At 35.0% G+C, this 26,394-nt stretch overlaps 2 protein-coding genes and 1 pseudogene across 2 annotated transcripts; all 3 read right to left on the bottom strand.

The window, feature by feature from the left end:
* Positions 1 to 13,052: 13,052 nt before the first annotated feature.
* Positions 13,053 to 13,918, bottom strand: LOC148169345 (uncharacterized; annotated as a pseudogene).
* A 2,995-nt stretch (positions 13,919 to 16,913) lies between these two features.
* Positions 16,914 to 17,767, bottom strand: LOC148169344 (histone-lysine N-methyltransferase SETMAR-like). The gene is made up of 3 exons (XM_088044161.1): positions 17,725 to 17,767; positions 17,251 to 17,658; positions 16,914 to 17,206 (listed from the first exon to the last, which is right to left on the bottom strand). Exons 1-3 carry the CDS (start codon positions 17,765 to 17,767, stop codon positions 16,914 to 16,916), a joined length of 744 nt encoding a protein of 247 aa, XP_087900287.1.
* Positions 17,768 to 20,191: 2,424 nt separating this feature from the next.
* Positions 20,192 to 21,557, bottom strand: LOC148169343 (uncharacterized; the record flags this gene model as incomplete). The annotated part of the gene is made up of 6 exons (XM_088044160.1): positions 20,192 to 20,469; positions 20,556 to 20,715; positions 20,783 to 20,997; positions 21,057 to 21,131; positions 21,181 to 21,243; positions 21,320 to 21,557. Coding segments are annotated over 6 exons (861 nt in total), but the record flags the coding sequence as incomplete, so codon positions are not given.
* Positions 21,558 to 26,394: the final 4,837 nt, after the last annotated feature.

Below are 26,394 nucleotides of genomic sequence, written 5' to 3'. Positions count from 1 at the left end.
ATATTTTTGTAAAAGTAGAACATATTACACATTTCTGAATCAAGAAAATTAATATCTTCTAAATTATGAAAAAAAAAAAATGGGTGTCAATTTAAAATAAGAAAGTTGAGTATCGCCCAACAAATACTAAGACATTTAGAAAAATTTTAAAATCATCAGTTTATAGGAAATAAAAAACCATTTAATTTGTTTTGTAAATTTTTGAAATCGGTTCATAAATAAAAATTCTACAACGCCTGCCGTTTTTAAAAAATCACCCTGTATAACCTCAATTTTTTGATGAAAATATGTAACATTACGAGGTGCAAATAAGAGAAAATGTATCGTGTGTCTCGTCAGAATCAATAATGTATTGAAAACTAATTGAAATTAAATCAAATGACAGATGTCTACTGTCAAATTTTTTCTCGACTTATGTATATTTGTCAAAGCCTACCCTAAATAAAAATTTTGTGGATTACACTATTATTTAAGAAATAAAAAGCTTTATATTACCGAGTGTAATTTCTTTGGTATTTCGACTTCTTTTCTGGCAGCGCGACTTTTTTTTGACAGTGCAATTTTTTTTTGATAAAGTCACTCTTTTAAGTAAAGTATGTTGGCTTCTCTGCGCATTTACATTAATTACCTAAAATTCAAATATTTTATCCGCGACAGTTCGGCACATGTTTCGGTTGAGTCCGGTCGCATTATTTCAACCCGGCATGATTCCATTGCTCTCACCAAAAATCGTCTAGCATAACGTCTGCAGGTCTGGTCGCGAGAGCATGGCGTCTCTCATTGTAATCCCGCTCGTTTGTGATCAAGAAGGCTTTAGTGGTGTTTCTAGTCATTTTAAAACTTGAAATGTTGATTTAAATCTCCGTTTATTAATAACTTATTGTGTACAACATAATAAACAATAAAACGTGGCCGTTCTGGTGTGTTTAGTGTTGGAAAACCACGTGTTGAGAACATTGCAGGTTAAGGTAAGAAGTTTTCATTCATATTCATTAATTTGGCGGTGTCAGGTGGAGATGAAATAAAAGGATTTTGTGTTTTTGGTTAAATCCTGCAGATTCCGGCCTTTTGATCAATTCTTAATATCTGAAATCTGAGGCCACTGTAATGTTTTTAGGATAGCCGGCAAATAAAACCTAAATGCTCTGGGATACGATGTAATAAATCGAAAAACGGAAAGTGTTACTCTTTATAATGATTGTTTATTTAAAACGAACTAATTGAAAGAAGAAAGAAGTCGTGATGGTAATTATACACGGCGAAGTTTAATTCCAAGAAAATGAGACTATGTTTTCAAATGGTTAGTAGCACGGCGGGGCAATGGAGTGCGGGCACTACCGCCTGTAAAATACGCAACCTCCCACTCTGGAGGATCAACAAACCGTGCCGGTCCGTTTAAATACCATTGAAAGAGTTGTTTAGATGCAATATTTAATTATTTTTTGTATTGTAGTTGGGTTGCAACTTCTTAAAACGTTGTACCAAGCTGGTATCTCTATTAATTTTTGGCATATTAAGTTAAATTTTGATAAAATAGTAAAGTTCTTTATAAGGGATATTTAAATGCAACTTTGCAAATTCCATGACGATACTAAATACAGCAAATATGGCAAATTCTGTCTACTGGGATTTTTTTTTAATAATGCCTTTTTCTTGTAAATTACTTAGCGTTAGAAATAGCTGTAAAAGTTAGGTATCATTCTAAGAGAAGTTGCTTAGAATCAAATTTTTACCAAATCACATACAGTTCTTTTAAGCAGTAATACATTATTTGTAGTCTCAAATTTGAGTTATTTTGATCTTGTTTGAAATTTTGATTTTCATATTGGTGACTTCGGTAATTATTGTATTGTCTTCCTTTTTTTCCCCATTACTCTGGTTACTTTTAAAATTTTGTTGTTATTGCTAAAATATTTACGACTGATTGTTATGATGGTAATGCCCTTTGTTGGAAAATGCATTTCTAAAATATGTGTTTTTATTTGAATATGACGTTTTATATTTTTTCATGTGGAAAACATTTTGATCTTCTATTGCACCGACAATTGCTTCCGCTAAGGATTTATACTGACGTGATTTTATGATGGTTCTAAGTTCATTATTGCGAATACCTCTAGTGAAAACATCTATTGCAATTTTTTCATTCTCACCGCGAAAGACTTCCATATGGTTTGGGTTGTCTCTACACTGTGACAAAATTAAATCTGACATTAGTGCCTCTTATAAATCTCCCATATTCTTCCATCGTTTTATTACCTTGTTTTGAATTTTGCAATTTTGCTGCAAGGGCCACTGAAGAATGTTTTGGCAAAAATTTCTTTTTTATATCTTCAATTAACAAATTTACATTGTCATATTTTGGTTTAAGGCTCTACGCTACGCATATACCCGGTATATGGCTTACGATTTTTCGTTTTTGAAGCGCATTTTGGACTTTGAAAAATCGCTCGACCTCTGTATGTATGCGTCTCAAGTAGAGCTATGGAGGTGACATCTTCGAATTTTGAAAAAGTGAAAAATTTGACTTTAATTAATTAAAAACTGAAATTACCATTTTTCGTTTTTAAGGAATATGAAGCAACCTACGAAGTTAAAAAAAATACCAACATGTGGAGAATTAAAACCTCTATGGAGGTGACATTTTTGTTTTTGTCATTGCTATAATTTTGAAGTTATTAATAATAAAAACAAATCAAAAATAGGCAACCAACAGTACAACTAACTCAAATCATCTTCAAATCTCAAAATTTACGACCGCTCACTAGGGGGCACTGACGTTCCGCCCAATTGTAATAAACTGCTATCGGGTAAAAGCAGGTAAAGACCCATCTGGCCGCTCTCGGCAACAAACATCGAAGACACTTGTAGCAAGTGTATTGAGAATTAATATTTTTGTATCTTTGATACAGGGTCCGGCAATATTTGTGGTCACCCCCAAAATTGTCTTAGAGGTAAAATTTTAATAATTTACATACGCTAATCGGTAGTCAAAGAAGCTCTAGGAGATGACCCAAAAACTTGTTCTTTATTACCGATAGTTTTGGCGTCGCGACGGCTTAAAAGTGTAATTTTTATCTATTTGTGAGGGTTTTTGAAATCATTCAATATATATGTTTTTTAATATAAATGTGTTAAAAAAATTTCAATTGTCTTTTTTGATTGTACGCAAATTGTGGTTAAAATTGTGGAAAAAATGCTGTTTTATCAGTAAGGATAGTAAGAAGTTATTTTTCAAAACTCAATAACGTGAAATTGTTTTTTTTTTTGTAAACCTAATAATATGTAAATTATTATATTGTGTAAAATTATTGTTTATTCATTGAAAAAGCTCTTGCGAAAATACTGTGTCCGAATAGTTGAGCTAAAGTTGAGCTAAGTTGAACAAAGTATCGATTTTTTTAATTCCCTGTACAAAATGATAATATGATATACAAAATGATTAAGACAGTAAACCTTCATATTAATCCTGACATTGTAAATGATTCGCGATGGCAGGGAGCATGAGTATCTTCAATCGAGAGATTTATTTATTCCAGAAATGCATACAATTTTTTTAGAAGAAAAGTGGATTTAAAGTTCTTAAAAACAACTCCCCAAGTTATATTTTTAATTTATTACGTCAAAACTGGAAACTAATGGCCTGATTTCATGTTGACTTGCGGGATTGCAAATCAGAATTGCGTCTTAGCAATCCCAATCAAACTGTTGCTACCTTAGCAACTGCGTCAACGCAATTTCGCGCCACTGATTTGAAATCGGGCCCTAAGTTCTTAATTTTCAATGTAAATAATTAACTATTTCTATTTAGTATCCAAAAGGTGCAACAATCAACGTAAATCAAAATTGACCTTTATACCATAGAATGAAGTGACTTGTAAAAATTTGATGTTAAACGTAGTTTGCCACTGCCCGTCATATTTTTGAAAACTAACTTGTTAAAACAGCAATTTATGCTCTAATTTTAAACACAATTTGCATTAATTCGCGAGTATTTACGCAAAAACACAAACATCGCTAAAAATTACTTTTCTAACGCATCGCGAATTTTTACTTTAGCTTATGCCAAATTGCAAATATTTCTAAACTAAAAGACCATTTTTCCGCAAGTATAAAATGTGATAACTGTGACTTAAAACCGGTATTTACATTTTCACTTTTGGAACTATGTATTCCTAACATTTTTCATAACCAAATCTTGGTGTTGACAAAAATTATCAAAAACACAATTTATTCCCAAACACCAAATTTTGTCAAAAACTTCTGACGCGCATTTGGATAGTAATGCTTACCATCATCAGAACGATGATTAAACTGCATTTTTTGACGAAATTTGTTGTTTGAGAAGTATTTTATCAAGAACCGTTTTGCAATTTGCTTCCTACTTTTTTGGTTAACTGATGTACTTACATGATTTTTTGAACCGTTTGCCATTGTAAATTAAAATAATTAAAAGCAAATAATAATCTAATCTAAAGAACAAAAATTGGCTATCAACGATAAACACTCTCTCTCTCTTTGTAATAAACAGCAAGTTTGATAAAAGCTACTGACCAACTTTAATCGACAAAACTCTAGAAATTTAAAAAAGAACATTGATTTACAAGTCGAGGACAGTCAAAAACAAGTATCCAAAGATTGCAAGAATTTAAATATTTTTTTCAAGATATTTATTTATAAGTTTTCCGAAACACATTTTTAATTGCAATTGGATGATTTGAAGTTTTGAATGTTTTGGCAAAAATTTCTTTTTTATATCTTCAATTAACAAATTTACATTGTCATATTTCGGTTTAAGGCGAATTTTTTGATGCCGCGATACACATGCTTTCAGTACATAATTGATTAAGGCCGGTTTTGCATCTGCATTTAAGGTCGGCTCATATAATTCTATACCTTCTATTAATTGATGCACGGAATCTTCATCTTCGGTTACTTTAGGTAGCAAGTTTGCTGCAACTTTAAAGTCAATTTTTTTACCTATATTTGTAAGCGCATTATGACCCAAATTATACTCTATTGTTTCTAATCTAATCTCAAAATAATAATATTTCATTATCAATAATTAACGATCAAATTTAAAGAATTTTAAGCTTAAATTGTGTAAGCAATGTATTGTGAACAAATTTTCTTAAAAATCGAAGATGTCCAACACCAAGGAAAAGTTCACTTTATTCAAAAGCTGGTGAACAATCTTTTATTTTTAAATTCTTTCTTCTAAAATTAAGGAAGATAAAAGTTTATTCATTTAAAGTACAAAGCAATGTATTATTTTTTCGTCTAATCTGCAGATAATTTAATTTTTTTTTACAGTAAGTTTAAAGGAAGAGAAACCTTCAAAATAAGAGATTAAAACTTATTATATGTGATAAGTCAGGGAACAATTTTGAAAAAATGAAACATGTTTTTCTCGAAATATATATATTTTGTTACATAGCACATGGCATATATATGTTTTTTAAATTAATTTATTGTTATGTAAGTAATCAAACAATCAATCAGTCAACAAACATTTTTATTTTATTTGTTTCGAAACAAGACAGTTTTCGTCGACCGACTTCGCAGAGTCGGCTTGTTCTTAAAATTAATTAATTTTGCTTCATGGTGAAGCCTGATTTTAATATACATAGAGGTGTCCCAGAACTCGCGCCCTAGAGAGAAAGGGCTTATGGAGGCAATAATTATGAACCAAAATTTTGAAACCATAATTTTTTTAACTCAAAAAATAACCGAAATAAGACAAAAAAACTGTAGCCAATCCCGAAGCTGAACAGAATTTCAAAATTGGTAACTATGGACACATACTATCATCCATTGGTCAGTTAAACATTAGACTCTCGTGGCCTAGGGAATTGGGATGGCCTTTTACTCCACTTCTCGAATAAGCTTTCGGGATTGGTTGTTAAATTTTTATCAGTTCTCGAATACTATTATAGTTAGTCAATTTTTGTTTTGAAATTTACCATATGTATTGCTGTCGGCATGCTTCCTTGCTCTCTGGGGCGCGAGTTCTGGGACATCCTGTATAGCTCACGCATCTTATTAATTGAATTTTATGATTATCTAAGACGTCCTGCTCCAAGATCTCTGAGCTGTTAAAAAATGATATGGATTTTCGTAATAGCAACGAAGTTAAAAAAGATTAATATTAGTTTTATTTAGGCTTTTTGACTGGTTTTCCCGGACTATCAACTCCAATGTTAATTACATTTTCGCTTGGTATGGTTAGTTTTCCGCATTGCGTCATTGCTATTAACAACGATTTTGTTCCACCCTGATTACAACGCAACAAACTTTTACAAAATGTGCACGTGATCTTTGGTTTAATTTGTTTTACCACAAGTCCAGCAAATATTCGATCACGTTTTCTTTGTATGCAGATAACATGTCTTTGGGACAATAATTATAATCTTGGTCCACTACATCAATAGAAAGAAAATCTTCTATTAAGTCGTTTTTATCAGCAATTTTCCTCCCACTTCCAACAAATGAAATATTTGTGGCGTTAAGTTCCACACAATTCCCATTTTTACTTGTCCTAATTTGATTATGAACAAGTAACCTCTTGTAGGCGCTTTGAAATTGAATCCACCACGTTGTCTAATTAAGCCGAATGTCATTTCTAAATGATTCTGGCTAAAATTATACATCAAAAGATATCTTAAATAACCAGTTTCAATCAAATCTTTATAGAAACTTATTATATTGGTTAAATCAACAATGCATCTCAAAAAACTGTTTTTTTTTTGTTAGTATTTATAACCAAATTACCATGAGTATCCTTAATGTTACTAATATATTCAATAAAAAAATTATTTTTTTTCAGATATGTCTTTGAAGTTCGTGCTAGAAATACCACGATTATATTTAGCTTTAGCCAACAAATGTTTTCAATTTAAGACGTCAAAGATATCATTAAAAAATTTCCAGAAATTTGCTGTGGCTGCACAATTTTCGAAGCCAACAATTTGCAATTGGGAACAAAATTTTAAAGCTCGCTTTAGCGTTACACACTAACATAGTTTTTATTAAAGTCAAACATAACACAACACAAAACCATCAAATATTATGTTAACCGGTTTGCAAATGAACCACAGAACAAATGAACGTAACCTATAAACTATATACATATTGTTACGAGAAGATTCTGGAAGCTTCGAGCGCCAGCGCTGGAATGTTCCGTGCGTTTCGAGAATCGCCGTTTCTAGAAGGTCGCTGAGTCATAGGCGGAACTCCCGAATATTCTCGCAGCGCTCCAGCATTAGGCTAGTAGTAGGGGAATATCTGTATATAGGGGAGTAGCGATAGGATTGTAGATAGTCTAGTATTTGGAAATCCTGAAAAGTGTTGTAATTGTGAAGTACGAGAGTGTTCATAGTGCACAATAAAATTGTTATTGTTACAAGCGAGACTTTTGATTTTTCGGCCAACGTGACAATATACAGTTTGGGGAATTGATACCCGATGAATGGGAACAATTTTAATAAGAAGTGGGAGAGGAGTAGTGTCAGTGGGTGGCATTACTCCCCTCAACGCATCTTAGCGACAAAGTTTTCGAAAATTGTAACTCAAATTCATTGAGAAATACAATGCCTATCATTACTCATAAAAAAATAAAATTGTTGCATTTTGCATTCGAAGGACCAAATCCCTCTAATAGCGAAGAATTACTAAAGGAGCAATCATGTTAACACCTCGTCTTGCCAAAAATGATAAAACAATGCCACGACGCATGCATTCGCGCTGATGGGGGTAAATTATTTTTATCTTCCTCGCTCCAACAGCAATTATGGTTTTCTTTGTTGCGCTCATCTATTTGCCCATTAATCGGTCTTGGACTCACCAAAAATTCATGTTTCTTGATGTGTGTGAGAATGAAAGAATGCAAGAATCTCTTTCTCGCTCGGTGTCCCCCACTTTCTTTCTTTTCTATTAAATTTAATTCCATGCATCGGGTGCCAATTCCCCAAACTGTATAAATCTAAGCCATACCTAAATCAGTGCGATATCAACCGGTAAACAAAAAATATACTTATCTAGTTTCCTTTTTGGAGACCTATTTACATGTCTTCAGATATATTAAAAACGGAAGGCGATCTAAAAATAATATTCATATAAGACATTTGCCTTTCCCGCCTCGGCCTCAGTGGTATTTAAATTTAGGCTCGTCTGTTTCAACGACCTGTAAACGTGATATGTGCGATTATTGGGTAATTGTTGATACTTTTGTGCTATGAGCATTTATATCTATTTAACTTGGCCAATCCTTTCCTCTGTTAATTTAACTTCTTCTTCTTCTTAACTTCTTTTGGGTTTTATTCCAGGTGTTGCTCACAAATTTCTCCGAAGAAATTGCACGAATCCACCCGCGAATGTGTGTGGTCCCTTTTTCGATTCTTGCCTTATGCGCAATTTGTTTCTGTAAATAGTCTTGCGACCAACCGTACATCATTTTTTAAATTTGTACAAAGGCCAAATGACTTAGAAAAAAAGGAGCCGGCTCTGATGCTTCCGAATTTGCCACATCGTTTGCATTTTCACTGGAATCCACTTTTAGTCTTTTTTCTTTGTAGAAATGGCATTTTCATTACACATGTTGAGCACATGGAGATGTTTTTTAAAAGTCACTGGTTGGCCTCCAAATTCTCTCCAAAAGCAAAAGTACCAAAATCGGGATCTTCACTTAAGTTTTGGTCCTAGTGGATCTACGATACTCTGTGGAGCAAATCTTCCAACTAAAAATTATCGAAAATAAAATAAATGTAGTCAATTAAATATACAAGCTGTTTTTGAAATGGACTAATAATTGTTTGTATGCTCATTTAAACTGTCTTGTGTTTGAGTCATTACTAAAGCCGCCTTTTATGGTATTGCTGGAAAAAATGATTCCAAATAATCTTGTGACAGCTTATATGTGTAAATTAAAAATTCATTTACAAGGGCTAAACTAGGCTAAGGAAATCAGTTTTTCGTCTAGAACGAATTAGTTGGATTTCACCACAATTTTAGTTGCATAGTTGTACAATTGCATTAAAAACAAAAGATCCTTTCCCTAAATTAGCCTTTAAAATCAATGAACAAATATACTTTTTCGCAATTTCCATACATTTGGAAAACAATTTTCGGAAATTTGTATTGGGTTTTTTTAGTAGGTTTTTTTAAACTCTTTCAAGAATAAAATTATTTGCAATATCTGCATTACCTTCATTTATTAAATTTTTCTTACAAGTTTTACAATTTCGCACTTATTCGCACACATGTAGAGCACATGGTGATGTTTTTTTACAAGTCACTGGTTGGGCTCCAAATTCCCTCCAAAAGCAAAAGTACCAAAATCTGGATCTTCACTTGAAATTTGGTTCTGCGTCTAGTGGATCTACGATACTCTGGAGCAAATCTTCCGACTACAAAATATCGAAAATAAAATAAATGTAGTCAATTAAATATACAGGCTGTTTTTGAAATGCACTAATAAATTGTTTGTATGCTCATTTAAATTGTCTTGTGTTTGAGTTATTACTAAAGCCGCCTTTTATGCTAATGCTGGAAAAAATGATTTCAAATAATCTTGTGACAGCTTATATGTGTAAATTAAAAATTCATTTACAAGGGCTAAACTATGCTAAGGAAATCAGTTTTTCGTCTAGAACGAATTAGTTGGATATCACCACAATTTTAGTTGCATAGTTGTACAATTAGCCTTTAAAATCAATGAACAAATATTCTTTTTCGCAATTTCCATACATTTGGAAAACAATTTTCGGAAAGAAATTTGTATTGGGTTTTTTTAGTAGGTTTTTTTAAGCTCTTTCAAGAATAAAATTATTTGCAATATCTGCATTACCTTCATTTATTAAATTTTTCTCACAAGTTTTACAATTTCGCACTTTTTGAAAAAATTTTCTCATCAAATATCCAGCGATATACATATGCATATTCATTTTTATGTAACCTGTTACGGTCATCTCTTCAACCGGTTCTGTTGTTTCTTTTGGTAAAGAGAGCTCCTGGATGAACTCCTTCGATTGCTCCACTTCCTCAACGGGTGCTGTCAGAAACGACTCCAACGTGTTTAGAGCGATGCTGTCGTCAACCTGACAATTGCTTCCAGAAGAATGACACGAAATAAAGTTATTAATTAGCAATGTCTTTAAGGTGGCGACGAACTGTGCAGGCGTAGGTGTATTGTTTCTGTATGAATGTCAATTTTTTTTTCCGAAACGTCCTGATTCAGTTCCGTAAACACAGGAACCTAAAGGTGTTTTCAAGTTTCCCCCATAAATACTGGAAACCTTTTAAGGTAAACAGCCAATTCTTCAGAGAGGGTACATTTTGTCCTCGTCTGTTTTTAACAAATGCTTATGTTAGGATCACGAAAAACGCCGTTGAGGAAATTAAAAATTTATTAAAGTAATGCGCCACACAATTAACTGTCTCACACACACTTCTTCTTCCAAGTCACGCCACGCTAGAACTCCCGTCAAATCTCTTCTCTACTCCCGCCCTGTCACCTGTCAACACTAAATGTCCCTAGCTCGCAGTGCCCTCACCTGTCACTGCGCGTCAAGTTCAAATTTGTTTAACACTACATTTTTTAAGAATTTCGTAGCTTTTTGCCAAAATTGATGATGGGCGGAATGCTTACTGATACTGACAGCAGACCTTAACTTCTTTCCATCATCATCAATTTTGTGGCTATTTACCGAGTCAAAAATTTTGTCGAAATATAACAAAAATTCTTATGTTGCCATGGCTGTTGAAGACAACACCAGTACTATCCAAAATGGATATATTTGGTGACGCAGAAATTTGATTTTGTGTTAGCAATGTTTTATAGGCGGCTTGAAACTCTACCCAGTTGGGGTTCTTGTTAAAACCACTTCACTCCTAATGCACCCAAAAAAGATTTCCAAATGGTCCTGTAAAATACAAGTTAATAATATGTATTTGTTTTTTTTCTGAAAGCAATTAAATATTACATCAACTAGATTTTACATTTTACATTTACATTTTATACATTTACATTACATTTTATAAACCTATGGCAATTCCTACAAAACCTGTTTGCCGTTTTTGAATTGATAACTTCTCTTCCATCTGGCAGTTTTAATTTTGAAATGTATTTTTTTTTACTTTTTTGGTGCATTTTTCATAATAATTCATTGTTAATTCAGATATCGGTTTTTGATTAATTTGGCGACTAATGTTGCTTCTCGTATTTAGTATGTCAAAAGCCATATTAAAAATTTCGCAAAATTCAGCTGTGGCACCTGCACCTTTAAAATCAACAAAATTACTCTCACAGTACCTTGAAGCCTACACTGTCGCTCAAAACATGAACTGCTAAACGCCCATTTATTATATCATTTTTAAATTCAATGTGACGTTTAGTTAGTATTGTAGTCAGTTTCAAACCTTTTGTATGGAATCATTCTTGTTCGAATAGTCGTTTAATGAAAGCCCAGTGTATTTTTTCTTCTTTCTCATTAATCAAAAATTTTGAATCTGCCAGAGTGTTTTAATTAGTTTCATCATATGACATATGAGGGGCTATTCTGTATCGAGTCGGTTAAATTTAAAGGGTGGTTAAATTTTAAAGGTCCTTTAAAACGAAATTTCTATTCTGTATCAGCCAAGTCCGTTAAAATTTTAACCTAGGTATGTTAAAAAGGTGCTTATTTTAAGGGCTAGTCGAAGCCATCCCTTAAATTTAACAGGGTTTCCGTTTGACAGTTCGTTGCTTGATATTTTTATACATATTGCAATTATAACATAATTCCTCCACAAATTTGTTGCAACTCAAAAATGGCATTGGATGGTTTAATACATTTGATAATTATGCATGATGAAGAAGATCGAATACGAAGGTAAAATTAGAGGTTAGATTATAAATGTTTATCTAAAACTTAAATTATTTGCTGAAATGAAGTTCGTATAAAACACCGACACTTGAGAGATTCAAGCGATCCATTTACATTGCCGGATAAATTATTTATAAAATTGTTTCGACTAAACACACCAAGCTCTTTGGCTTTAGTAAACGATTTAGAACAGTTCATGCAAGACCCCCAAAAAACGACAAAAATTCCAGTTTCCATAAGAGTTTTAACGGCTTTACATTTTTTTGGACATGGAAATTACCAATTGGGAGTTGGTCATGTATATTCATTCGCACTTAGCCAACCTAGCGTGAGTAGATGTATTTCGGAAGTGTCTGACTGTATTGTAAGGCATATATTGCATAGATGGATTCAATTTCCGAATGATGCTGAAAGCAGAGCAAGACATAATGAAAATTTTCGACAGTTTGATCAGAGGTTTGAGAATTTGATTGGTATAATTGAGTGCACGCAAATAAGAATTGTTGCTCCACCAGAAAATCATCCAATTCACCCAGGAGCCTCATATTTTTGTCGGAAGCATTTTTATTCAATTAATACACAAATTGTATGTGACGCAAATAAGAAAATTATGAATATAAATGCACGATTTCCGGAGTCAGTCCATGATTCTGCCATTTGGATGATGTCCCAGGCGAAACAAACACTGCATGAATTATATGTTCAAACAGGACAATCAAATTATTTGACAGGTGATAGTGGCTATCCATTAGAACCTTGGCTATTGACACCATTTAATCAAGTGGCACCTAATTCCCCAGAAGCAAATTACAACAGAGCTTTATCAAGAATCAGAACAAAAATTGAACATGTTAATGGTTTATTAAAATCAAGATTTAGATGTACTCATGGACATAGAGCTCTGCACTACGGATCTATTCGAGCAACAAAAATAATTTACAGTTGTGTTATGTTACATAACATGTGTCGACATTATAACGTCCCCTTACCTGAAGAAGAACAAAACCAACCAGAAATTATTGAAAACAATGAGCAAGTAAATCTAAATGATCACGACTGGTTTAACATTGGTGGTCAAGTGAGACAAGGAATTGTAAATGTACATTTTAATATTAATTAAATACATATATATATATATACATATACAAAATAACTAAAATAACTGGAAAATCATTACATAACTAAAAATTAAGTCTACCTCCTAACTAAAATAAATTTAAAATTTTAATTGCAAAGCTGCACTGGGACAAAAACGCTTTTTTTGTCGGGTTGCCAATAGTAAAACTGCATCGGCCAGTTTACTGTTTGAACTAGCCAATTTATTTAGGCATTCTTCATGTGCCCTGGCGATATTCTGTACATCCGGATGATTCTTCCGTTTGCGGCCTCTTTCTTGGGTTGAACTTTCCTAAAATTTGAATAAATAAATGAAAAACATTAATGTACAGAAACTTACTATTTTAGTGTTCTCCACAAAAGAATTGTTCAAATCGTCCCACGTTGGTTCTTCTTCATTGTTGGCGATTTCAACAATTGGCTAGAAATTGATCACATTAAATCTTTTTTCTCGCCAACTAAAAATTTTTGTACCAACTCCACCAGAACTTTTTCTTGATGCCCAACTTCTGGGATCTCCGGAATGCCTGCTATAATTACTGGTGATATAATGTCAGTAATCTCTCTTCCAATGCCTGCAACGATATTTGTGCACTGGGGCCTCCACCAGTTCTAAGCATGTCTACATTTATGGCACGCGCTTTTTTTTTAACATTCGCCTTCAAATCATTTAAGGTCTAGAAAATTTATTATTATCATAATTATTAAAAAAAAAACAAATACTTTTTATTTAAATTGTTGTTACTTACCTCTCTCCATTGTTTTTTTGTTTTTCGGGCCCCTTCAAGTTGGTTTAATTGTTGGACCAACTCTTCCCATTTGTTTTCAAATCTCTCCAATTCAACAGCATTTCTGGCTCTGCCCTCAATTAAGAAAGGATGTTGCTCCAAATATGCAATTAAACCTTCTTGTTGTTTTTTGGTAATTCTTGGAGCTCTCGACATATTTATTTAAACTTTTAAACAAAGTAAGGTAGAGGATCAACTAGACGCACCAAGCACAACCACAATAATGAACACAAATTCTACATCAAAATAACTTACCTTCTTGTAATAAAATAAGATGGGAAGAAAATCAGCACGTTTCGATTATAAATATTTTGCATATTATTATCTTTGACCCAAACTTTGCCTGCTCATGGGTTTTTCGAAGTACATCTTGAAGCCAGATGTTGCATCTAAAGGTGCTATCAAACCAGAAACAAGAAATTTTCATTTTTTGCAGCGTTTATACGTTTGTAACAACGAAACAAATATATTTATTTTTTTATTTGCTTCGTTTGAATTTAAGTCGATGTCACATAAAGCGCACGCGCACGATCACAACAGCCTACTTTCGGGTCAGAAAACCTACCACCATGGCTGGTTCACAATCGAATTAACAGACGTACGTTAAAATTCTCCATTTTAACGGACTACGTTTATTTCATGATACAGAATAGCTATTTAAACCCCGCACCGTTAAATCGGACTATTTTAACCTACCCTTTAAATTTAACAGACCCGATACAGAATAGCCCCTATGATCATTTGATAACGGGTGTTGAATGCATGCATTTAAACTGAAAAAAATTGAGAGCCTCTGTTTCGTTTTAGTTGGCCCACCTGTATAACTATGTTAAACAAGGATGTTTTTACGTTTACGGTTCTTTAAATTTGTAAAGAAGAACTAGGCATATAGGTAATTTCCACCTCTTGTTAAGGCCAACAACACAATAAACTAAAGCATTTTATGCTTCTGGCATTTCTTCATTGTTATTCGGTACATTCACATCAGTTCCCGAGTTAATAAAAACGACATATGTTTGCCTGTCTAAAATTCGCGAAATTAATGTTGTTCTCAGGTCTTAGAGACCACAAGGTTGTTTCTGCTGTGAGAAGGGAAGAGTTCAAGGTTTTCTTTCACTTTTTTTAATATTTCTAAAGAGAATTTGAACAGTAATTGATTGTTTTTTAACATTCAGGCTTTCCAAGAACGTTCGCACTTCCTTTTAATGTGGAATTCTATATGAAAATCCCAGTTGATGGTCGTATCGCTCAATGTTCAAGCCCTTACAGTTTTTGAATTAGAAGCACTTTAAATTAACTAATCGCAGCCCATAACTCGCTAGATAGCATTCTGTTGCTACGGTACCTGTGAAAAATTTTGCTTAAATGGCACAAAGATACATCTTTACAATTATTATAATTCCAGAATACGGAAATAGTAGAAATAATAGTTCATTTGTTGTATAAGTGTCGTATTAGTATTATTTGAAAAGTCGGAGACAATAGAACGTTAGTAGTAGTAAAAGTCTTTTATTCATCAGATGTACAGTCAAGGTTTACAATAAGACAAAGATGTTAATTACAATCTGATGAAAACGCCGCTCTAGGCTTGTGCCTCTTCAGCGATGTGGTCGTTTAGGTGGATGGATTACAAAAAGAAAAAAGTTAATTTGAAGTAACAAATAAATTAATTCTCAAAAAATTAAAATTTAATTCGGGATTAAAAAATAAGAACAAGGGAGTAAATTAGGAAGGTGCATCCAGAGTGCGGTCACGGCCGACTTACGACATAATTCTCGCATTTGCGCTAGGACTTGGGGAAACCGTGAAAAACCCAAGTCGGAATCGTCTCGTGGATGCTGCGAAAGTGGAACGTGTTGAAGAAGAAATGTCAGCTGTTTGACGAGTTTTGAGATGCCGATGGTCGCGCTGTCCATTCTCCGCCGCTTCCTGTTGCCAACCTTGGACGTCGAGACGACCTTGGACGGCTTCGGGGACGGCGGCCTTTGTCCTGCGCGGCGAGGCGGTTCTCGTCTGAAACAGAAAAACAGCCGGCAGAAATCGGAAACAAAATGTTCGGCGGTGTAAGCGAAAGAATTAGAAGCTGGGAGAAAGACGAGAAAAGTTGTGTTTAATTGGAAAGTATTAGTGGGAGGAGCTTCAGGGTAATTCGATTGTAAGAGTTCAGCCAAGTTAGTCTGAGCCACCATAAAATCATAAAAATTAGACGGCAACCGCAACCGGACAGTTTGCGGTATTTTGTCATTTATGACCAGATATCTGGCCTGTTTAGGGATGCTATTCTTATCGCAGGGTGCAAACTTAAGCAAATAAACCCTCATTATGTGCACTTGAGAATCTTTTGAAGCTGTCCCGTTGAGGTAGCCCGCAAATTTTTATGCTTTTATGGTAGCTCAGACCAACTTGGCTGAACTATTCTGTTGCGGCCGGGCTAGAAAGGGAGAGATGACTTGCGTCGTGGAGCAGAGAGAGAAAGAGTCTTCGCGAGTTTTTTATCGTGTGTCCGAAGATGTTTAAATACGATTGGAATGTGGTTGAATTGAGATCAGCTGGGAGAGTTCGTTGCTCGAAGTGGTGGTGGTTGGAAATTCACCCCGGAAAATGGAGGAGGGCGCAGCAAAATTGGAAGGATGTAATTAAACCGGGAGAAGTTTCGAAAAAAAGCGAGTGGGCCTGGATTAGGGCGCTAGGAAGGTTAATTTTTTTTCTGCCTCGGTTTCTCTGGGAATCTTCTCTTGTTGCGACCTGTAGGAGCAAAAGGAGTGAGCCGATGCTCGAAGATGGTGTTTTTCGCCAATGCGCTCCCGCTCTGAAGCGAACGGTGCACATACGAGGGCGGGGTGAAATATTCCGGGCCTGAACAGGAAAATAACCAATTTTTGTAACAATTCCTATTTATTTTTCAACATAATCTCCATTGAGATCGATGCATTTACTCCAACGATGTTCCAATGCGTTTATTATAGATTGATAAGTGCATTTGTCGAATTCCTCAAAATATTCGTTTACGGCGTCGACCACTTGGTTATCGTTTGCAAATCTTTTTCCACCAAGCCATTTTTTAAGATTTGGAAATAGATGGAAGTCACATGAGGCTAAATCTGGAGAATATGGAGGGTGATGTAGCAATTCGAACTTTAATTCATAGATTTTAGCCATAGCAATGAGGGACGTGTGAACTGGTGCATTGTTTTGATGGATCAGTTTGTTTTTTTTTCGCTAAATGTAGTCGTTTTCTTTTATTCTCTTCGTTTAATTTTTGGAGTAAATATGCATAATACTCTCCATTGATAGTTTTTCCTTTTTGAAGATAATCAATAAAGATTATTCCTCGTCCATCCCAAAAAACTGTCGCCATAACTTTACTAGCCGATGCAACCACCTTTACCTTCTTTGGAACTGGTTCTCCTTTTACCGTCCATTGTTTGGACTGTTGTTTGGTTTCTGGAGTATAGTGATGGACCCATGTTTCGTTAACAGTAACAAACCGACGCAAAAATTCGGTTGGATTCGCTGATAGAGGGACATACATTCGGCCGAAACGTCCATTCGACATTGTTTTTGATCAGGTGTCAACAAACGCGGCACCCATGTTGCGCAAAGCTTTTTCATACACAAATCTTCGAGCAAAATTTTTCGTACCCGTTCTGTTGAAATCCTTATAATCTCTGCTATTTCACCCACTTTTATTCTTCGATCAGCTAAAACGACTTTATGGACTTTTTCTATTGTTTGTGGTGTAGTAGCCGTAATGGGTCGTCCACTGCGTGGTTCATCACTTGTGCTTTTCCGACCCATCTTCAGTTCAGCCACCCAACGTTTAACAGTTGTGTTCGAAGGAGAAAAGTCCCCTAAGATTGCGTCCATCTCCTTTTTAATTTCGGTTGGAGTTAAACCTTTCAAAAAAAATATTTAATCACCGCACGAATTTCAAATTTGTCCATTGTACGAAAATTGCTTACGGCGTTGACTTCGAAGGACTACTGTCAATCTAATAAGCGACATATTGACTTGAAAATTTAAAGGTAACTTTATAATGGATAAAATTAAACAGTGCCGTCAAAAGATAGAATGACATGGAGCATTATCTATGCGAGGCCCGGAATATTTCACCCCGCCCTCGTATGACGCCTGAAGTTTGACGATACGTTCCAAGATCGGTTCTGTCTTGGTGACCTCGGGCAACTGTGACGAGGGGAACCTAGGACCAAGACGGAAAATTTTTCGAAAAATTTTTCTCTTGCACGACGCGATGGATTCCAGGCTGGATCTGTCAAGAGAGGCTAAAAGGGCATATTTGAACTCGAGAAGAGGCCTGATATTCGTCTTGTTCGTATGGAGAAGGGTTGGGGATGAACACCCCCTGAGTTCACCTCTTAACCTGGAAATTAAGCCTACTCTTTTCCGAACCTTGGAAATTAAGTCTACTCTTTTCCGAACCTTGGAAATTGTAGTTTTGAGGTCGGAAGAAATATCGAACACTGTCCTTTAGCGGAATTTCTTTATTCCAGAGTTTGAGGCGAGCGTGTCATGGAAAGAACTTCTTCGCGCGTGTCAGCTTTCCATTTCTGAAAAGGACGGTTGTTGATTTTTCTGGGTTTGAAGAAATTCGCCACTTCGAGGCTCATTCCTGGATGTTGTCAAGGATGTTCTGGGCGTCATTTGCCGCTCTCAAAGAGGTGGTGTTTCCGGCCCAAAGTGCTGTGTCATCCGCGAATTGAAACGTTCTTATTGTTTCGTTGTTTACTGCCGGGAAATCGTGGCAGTAAATTTAGTAGAGTAGTGGCGAGATGACTGAACCTTGGGGAACTCCCGCTTCGATTTCGATCGGTTCTGAGAGTTCATTTCCGACTTTGATTTTGACGGTCCTGTTCGTCAGAAATGAGTCGATGAGGCCTGTGAATCTGTCTGAGAACTTGAGACTCTTGAGTTTCTGAATCATTCCGGCGTGCCAAACTCGGTCAAATGCCTTCTCAATGTCTAAAAAGACACCAACAACGCACTGTCCCGAGTTCAGGTACCTGGTGACGTCAGTCTGCAAAGCTACGAGAGGATCGGTGATTGATCGACTTGCCCGAAAACCAAATTGTGGGTCAGACAGTATTCGAGACCGTTCACTCTGTCGCTGAGTCTTACGGTAACTATTCTTTCGAATATCTTTCCTATCGAGCTCAGGAGCGTGATGGGACGGTAGGCGTTGGGATCCTCCGTAGGCTTGCCGGGTTTCGAAATTGCTATAGCCAACCCGCTTTTCCAGTCCTTAGGAATGTAGGAGGCGTCCAGACAATTGTTGAAAATCTGACATATTGCAGTAATGACCTCATTGGGAATGTTCTTCAGAGTGAGATTGTTGACTTGATCCGGACCTGGAGCTTTTCTGGTTTTGATGGATTGGATCGTTGCCTTGATTTCTTTCGGAGTCTCTCGTCGTCTTCCTGAGCTTCTTCGCGGTCTTGTTGGGAAAAGAAAATGGTGGTGCTGCGCAGGCGCTTCCTGAATTTTTCTCTGAACGCCTCTGTTCGCTTGACGTGGTTTTTGTCGTGCCGTGGATCTTCTGGAATTCGGAATGAATTTTTGAAGTGGGTGGCGAACGCTTCAGATTTGTCCTTGTCGGAAATGATGATGTCATTTCCGATTTTCAGGTGGCTGCGTGTTCTTGTTTTTTGTCCGGTTAAGACCTTGAATTTGTGCCAGAAACTGGCGCCGTTGCGGAAGTCGAGTTCTGAGCATGCTTGAATCCATTGGTTCTCACGATGCTTGTTGATTTTGATTCTGATTTTTGCGTTTAATCGATTCCATTCTGTTTTGATGTCCGGATCTCTCGTTGCTACAAATTCTCTGTAGACTCGGCGCTTTTGTCGGATCAGTGAAACGATATCAGGCGGGAGGGGCTTTCGATTGGGATTAATTACTTTCTCGGGAGTCGAGTCAAGGACGCTAGATTGGATGAGTTGGGTAAGGTCAGCGACTTGTTTGTCGATGACGTCAGGGGATCGAGTTGCGAGAATGCTCGATGCAGGTGGCTGACAATTGGTTCCAATTTGTGCGCTTGAAATCTCGGATTTTAACCAACGTTGGAATTGCGGTCGAAGTTGTACCAAAATTAATTTCGGTGATTTTTGGGACGTGATCAGAGATGACCGTGGTGCCGATGATCGCTTCCTCGCTGCATCTGTAAGAAATTGAGTCATGCACCAGAATGTGATCGATGATGGAAGCCCCATTCCCAAACAGCACTAACACAGCCCATGAACTTCCCAGGGAGATTGACTTGGGATCGACTGGATATCCCAGGGCAATACCAAATATTCCATGGGATGTCCCTGGGACGTTGTAAAAGGACAAAATTGTTCATCCCTGGAAAATCCCAAGAAAGTTTATTTTCATCGGGTTGGTACCGAATGGGGATTTGTAAAGGATGTAATAAAATTTCTTTGATTTAAAAAATGTATTAAAAGAAAGCTACATATAAATAATTAAAAAACATTCTAAAAACTAAAAACAAAGTAAACATTCTAAAAATAACGAAAAAAATAAACATTCTGAAAATAATAGACAAAATAATAGTTCAAAGTAACTTGCTAAATATAAATATTTTTAATTGTTCGCAGGGATTCGTGATTTAGCATGGCGTAACCAGCTTTTCACCGCATTTTCAATATCTTTTTCTGATGAGTTTTTCAACCCATTGTTGGCTTGAATTCCAGCTGGAACAAAAAGAAATTTGGAAAGAATATTAAATTATTATTTTACTGGAGGTAAAGCTAAATGATAAAAACATCAAAAAACTCACCTGTCAATCCTATTTGTAATTGAAGTCCTGCAAACGCCCGTTTTTCCCTTTTCCCAGTCCAACAAAATTCTTTCCCCAATTCGTTTGTCATTATTCGTGAAAGGCATCTCTTCACACATTCATAAACACTAGTCCCACCAATTTTGGTAATAAATGTAACCTACGACAATAAAATTTTAGGATAAATTTTGGTCCTCAATTAAAAAAATAATTTACTAAAAACTTACATATTTTTTAAATTCGATTTCGTTTTTTAAAAACGTTTCGAATACATGAAGGTCTTCTAGAGATTTCAGTGGTAAAGTTTCGAACTGAAATACTTCTGTTGAGCCATAATCATTCGATTTTCGTACGTAGTCGATTGTTGATGTAACATCACTCTGCAGATTGTTTAACTTAAAATTCATAAGCGATAACTGTTGCTGTAGTCGTTTCAAAAAGTCTAGAAAAAAAGATTAAAAACTCACAAGGTACAATCTTTGCTTGCATGTATGTACATACCATCGGGTGTTTTTGTTCTACTATTAATCTGTAGAGGTTTTGGAGTACTACTCCTACTAGTACTACTAGTATTTTCTATAACAAAAATTCTAAAAACCGCACTCACAAATCATTTGTAACTCACGAATTGATGTTGAAGACTGTTGGATTTCTGATCTATGATCATCTTCATCCAACTGAGAAAGTGCTGCAAGATTAACAAAAGAAATTGGTAGTAAAATAATATGTGCATAGTGCAATGACCAATCAATATTAAAACTTACAATCAAAACTTGGAGGAGTAGGCATTGGTGGAAAACACTCTAACGTTTCGTGAGTCAATACCTCCTCGTTATCTTCTTCAGAATCTGACGATATTTTCCTAATAATCGTTCGTTTTCTTTTATTTTGACCTTCGGCCTCTGAAGAATTAATATCAGAGGTGTCTTCAGCCAAACGTGCAGCTGATCTTGCTTTCAAAAAATTATCTAAAAAATGTTGGCGACATAAAAATGTTTCAAACAATTAATTAAATAATACCATATACTTTGCCGTTATTCAATAATCTAATACCAAATAAATGCCAATTCCCATCTGGGGGTTTACATTTAACAATGTAATTTTTTACATCCACAAACGGAGGCCAACAACAGGTTTTATTTCCTTGCATGACCCAACATTTGGGAATGGCAGCCACTGTGTTTTCTTTCAAAAAAAGAACAATTACCCACATCCTAAAATCAATAGATATAAAATTAATTGCAAAATGTCATTTTTGTATTTAACCTTTTTTTCCAAAATTAATCAGTATTATGTTTTATTATTAGAGAAACATTTTAAGAATCTTTATATTTAAAGTGTATAAGAAAAAAAAAGTTATCAATATGATTATGTTATTTGTGATGTTAACAATAAATTAAATGTCAGTTTTGTTTTTGAAGTTTTTGGGCTTGTAATTTGTTCTAATTGCATTCGTGTTGAAGTAATGTTTTATCCACTTAAAATATTAAGAGCTACTACATCTACGTTCTCGTGTTTAATCATTCTTGCATGGATAAAACATTTTCTAAAACGTCTATACTTATACAACAAATTTTTAAAATGTACATGCACTTATGCAAACATAAATATTCATATCTGAATTAATGTCATATTAAAAAGTAGTTTTGAAACTATGCAAAATGGGAATTACAACAAAACTGTGTTTGTTAAAATCAAATTTGATATATTTAACTTTAACATCAGTAACAGGCCAATATTCAAGTGCACCTAATGTGGTCACTTCATAAATTTCTAAAGAAGATGAAGCGCAAGGCTCTGTAAAAAAGTTTTTTACTTCTAAAAATTTTCTGCCAATTACAACAATATTGTTATCCGCATCAGTAGCAATATTTTGAATGATGATAATGTTACCGTTGTTTAAACCGCAACAGTTATCAGGAGTCACATTTTTTAACATAAAATTTGTCAATACAAATTGGCTGTACTGAGGAGAATAGCATCCATTCAATAAAATTCCCGATAAATGTTCCTTATTTTGCATAGAAGATTGTTTTGAAATAGCTGGATGTAACCGATTAAATGCTTTTATTTCTGAAGTTCGACGAACAATCTGTGATATTGGTTTATCATTTTTTCGAACAAGTCGTTTTATAAATTGCATATAATTCTCAAAATAAAATGCACTAAATTTATCTAATGATCCAAACTGAAGAACGTCATCTGCCAAGTGCAACAAATTATGTACATTGTGAGATATATTTTCTTTTCCATATAAAACTTTAAAAGTCTCAACAAAATATTTAAGTAGAGAATGAGCGTACTTAATTTTATCAGATGTTAAATTATTAGAATCAGATAAAATGAAAATTGCTGTATGAAGAGACATAAAATTTAGTAACATCTTCTCAGGCAAAATTTTCTTCACTACTATAGGACCTGTATACAATAAGAACTGTCTAAATTCAGTTGCCTTCCAACGTTTAACTTCCAAAACTGATCTCGGTTTGCGGCAAAAATCACGAGTGATGTTTTTAGATTGTAAAAGAAGAGAATTTGATAATTGCGTTATCTGAGAGAAGCTTAATTTATTTGGTGGTTTACCACTACACCATAGTAATAAAAGTTTTTTAACAACACCCAAACATACTAGATGCATGTAATCTAAAGGGAAACAAGATACAATCCCGAAATTTGGTATTTTGGTTAAAACTGATGTATTGGTATGATGTTCTTCTTGTTTTTGTAATATAAAATCTTCATCTGTTCTGATTACAAATTCAGTATCAGGGAAACATAACTTGTTATTGTAATGTAAGCCTTTTTGAAGGCATTTGCTGCAGGAATAGTACCCAGTATGTCCTTTAATGCATTTTACATATGCCTTTGCGGGCGCATCACAAATGAAAGCTTTTATTTTAAAAGCATATGTTTTTTCTTTATAATTGAAACCTTCATTAACTAGACGTATAGCTTCATCTACAAAATCATTCAAAAACTTGTTAGGGTCTTTCGGCTTTTCATAACCATGATAAATTCCCACCATAGAAACACAATTATTTGGAGGATAAAGTGATATTAAAATTGGATATACTTGCGAATTGGAGCTTTTAGACAAAGGTAAACCGTCTATGTTGACGCAAATCTCTATTATATCGGTGGACAAAGTAAAATTTTCTAATAAAAACTCTAGACTTTCTTTCAAACCAAAATGATAGTACTGGCCTGGATCAACAGGTTTCAGAAGAGTATGGCGTGGTGTTTTTAACAAGGTTCTGGGGTCTTGGGGCAAATTGGGAACTAAAGGTTTTAAAATTTTCAGTAAACGGCCTAAAGCGTTATGACATATTTTTTCTGATAAAGCCCATTCTCTTAGTGCATCCAAAAAATCATCAGTAGTTTTGGAATTTAAATGTGTAGGCAAATTTGAAAATTTTGATCCTATAAATTCATCAAAACATTCAGAAGAATCCGTAACAGAATCTGAATCACAAAAATCTAAAAAGTTATAACCAAATAATGCAGATTCTGTCTCAAAACCTGAAAAATCAACAGAAATTGAAGATTGATTTTCAGAAACGTTCTCTACATTTTGTGTGTCAGCATTAGTATCAGAATCAGAAACAGAAGAAAATACTGAAGAAGTATGTTCCTGAACATTTCGGTAAAATGCAGATCTTTTGAGGAAGCGTTTCTTCGGCATTTTATCAAAACTGAGGTTAAGTAACCGCCAAAACGTGAGTTATTGAAGGTATTTCTTGTATAGTATGTACCTTGTTTACTGAAACATGCACAGTTATAAAAATTACCTTACAAAAATACTTACATACCTTTTGTGCACTAGACGGAACTTTTTACACTTTTATATAGCAAAAACTGCAACAAACCGCTGCCGAAGCCGAACGTAGTTGGTTGTGGCCAGGATGACGCAACATTTTCACTGCGCATGATACCTATAACGGCATGGCGCGTTCGAAGTCAGAAAAAAGGGACCGCAAATTTAATTAAACAAATCAAACCCATATACTAAAACGATGAACAATTGTTCAGTTTGAATATTTGTAATTTTAAAAAAGATCCTAGTATCATCCCACCGATACGTCCCAGAGATATCCCATACTTATCTCCTAGGAACATACCAGTAAGCTCAATGTGGGATTCCCAGATAGCATCTAAAATAATCCCAATCGGATAAAGCAACAATGGGATCTTCAGGACAGAAATGGGATATCCCACGGAAGATGTGTGCTGTGTGGGTTGTTGCTGAGAAAAGTCGGTTGACTGTTCCGAATGCGACAGATGGGGAGACTCTGTGTTGCGTTGAGGAGGATGCGACCATTAGAGTTGGTGTATGAGTCACCGAAATTTTCGTGACGCGCATTGAAGTCACCTAAAATGATTGCGTTTGGAAAAGAAGCGACAAAAGTTAAAAAGTTGAGACTTAAGCGAGAACCTGGAGGAACATAGATGGAAAAAACGGAAACGACAATTGAAAGGTTTAACGGGCGTCCCGAAACTTTGACGTCCATCTTTCTACATTTGAGGTTGACCGCACAAATAATTCAAAAAGAGTATAAGTATTTAAGAACGATTTTTTAACTAGTACAAATTGAATTGTTTTATCGGCGCAACTGATATTTTAAAAAAATCTATGACCAAAGAAATACATAATTTACAACAGCATTTGTTAATTTTTTGGTTTGGTGTATTTACTGAGCATTTAATATTATTGGGAAGTTATGGTTACCAACAACTTGATCGGTAAGCAATTACTTACCGACCGTGGGTGGTAATTACTTACTTACCGACCGACCGGTGTAAATTACAAACATTTTTAGAAATTGAAATTTATTTATTACCAATTACACTAATATTTATAACAATTATTAAATGTTACAGGAGCATTTGCGCTAACAATCTTCTCACTTTCAATAATATCTGTGCTGGATACCTGAGGTTGATTCGAAGTACTCGCTACAATGGCGAGAGCAGAAGTATTAGCTTCATTTCGGAACAAAATTTTGTTTGCAAATTCAATCTTGTTTTGGACGGAATCCTTCCACGTACCCCTCGGCGACTGACGATGAACGCCATCCTCCGTGTCGTTTAAGGCCTAGAACATCAACACCTTTGTTCGCTAGCAAAGTAGCCGATGTTCGCCTGAAAGAATGTCCCGTGTAACCTGGTGGATCTTGCAGATTGAGACACTTCGCAATTTTAGAAGGCCGGCTTCCAATCGTGTTCTTGCCGACTACCTGGCAGGTAACTTTTCCATTTCGCATTGCCAAAAAAAAGTTGCCGGGTTTTACATTTTTTGGTCGTAACTTCACATATTTTCTGTAGAGCTCCAAATAATTAATTGCTCCGTTTTCTTCATTGGTTACTGTGAAAGTTCGCTGTATAAAAGTTTTCGTATTTGGAACATGGATTAGAAGAAAAGATCCATGATCTTGAATGTCTTCTGCTTTCATATTGTACAGTTCTTCTCTTCTGCAAGCCCCTGCTATTCCAAAAATCATACCAATTTTCACGTTTAAGTACACATCATCGGGAAATTCCTGCAGAAATTTGTACATGTCTTCTCTGGTGAATATTTTCGCTTTTTTTGTTCGGTGTCCAATATTTTTGTTCCAGGCTTCTTCCAGCCCGTCAGAATCGCTGCTTTGGCTGCTTTCTTCCATTTGCTTGCAGGAATACAAACGACAGCAAAATTTGGCAAGATTTTTTTTCTGTACGTTTTTCAAACAATATGCCATGGTAACGAATCAAAGCCCACCTAACTTTTGTTGAAAAACACAAAATAAACGCAATTACGTTACAAAATCAATTATTATTAATTATTAGATCGTGCAAAAAACGT

The sequence above is a fragment of the Gnatocerus cornutus genome, chromosome 8 (genome assembly GCF_029298725.1).
Source record: "Gnatocerus cornutus isolate USDA-ARS CGAHR chromosome 8, icGnaCorn1.1, whole genome shotgun sequence".
Taxonomy (NCBI): domain Eukaryota; kingdom Metazoa; phylum Arthropoda; class Insecta; order Coleoptera; family Tenebrionidae; genus Gnatocerus; species Gnatocerus cornutus.
The sequence above is the reverse complement of the archived record's forward strand: the minus strand, read 5'-3'. Positions and strand labels throughout refer to the sequence as shown.

Excerpts from the sequence above, each read along its gene's own strand:
- LOC148169344 (XM_088044161.1), bottom strand. The coding sequence starts at position 17,767 with ATGTCGCTTATTAGATTGACAGTAGTCCTTCGAAGTCAACGCC. Across the intron at positions 17,659-17,724 it reads AGTCCTTCGAAGTCAACGCC|GTTTAACTCCAACCGAAATT; the intron begins GTAAGCAATTTT and ends TTTTTTTGAAAG. Across the intron at positions 17,207-17,250 it reads CCAACCGAATTTTTGCGTCG|AAACCAAACAACAGTCCAAA; the intron begins GTTTGTTACTGT and ends ACTATACTCCAG.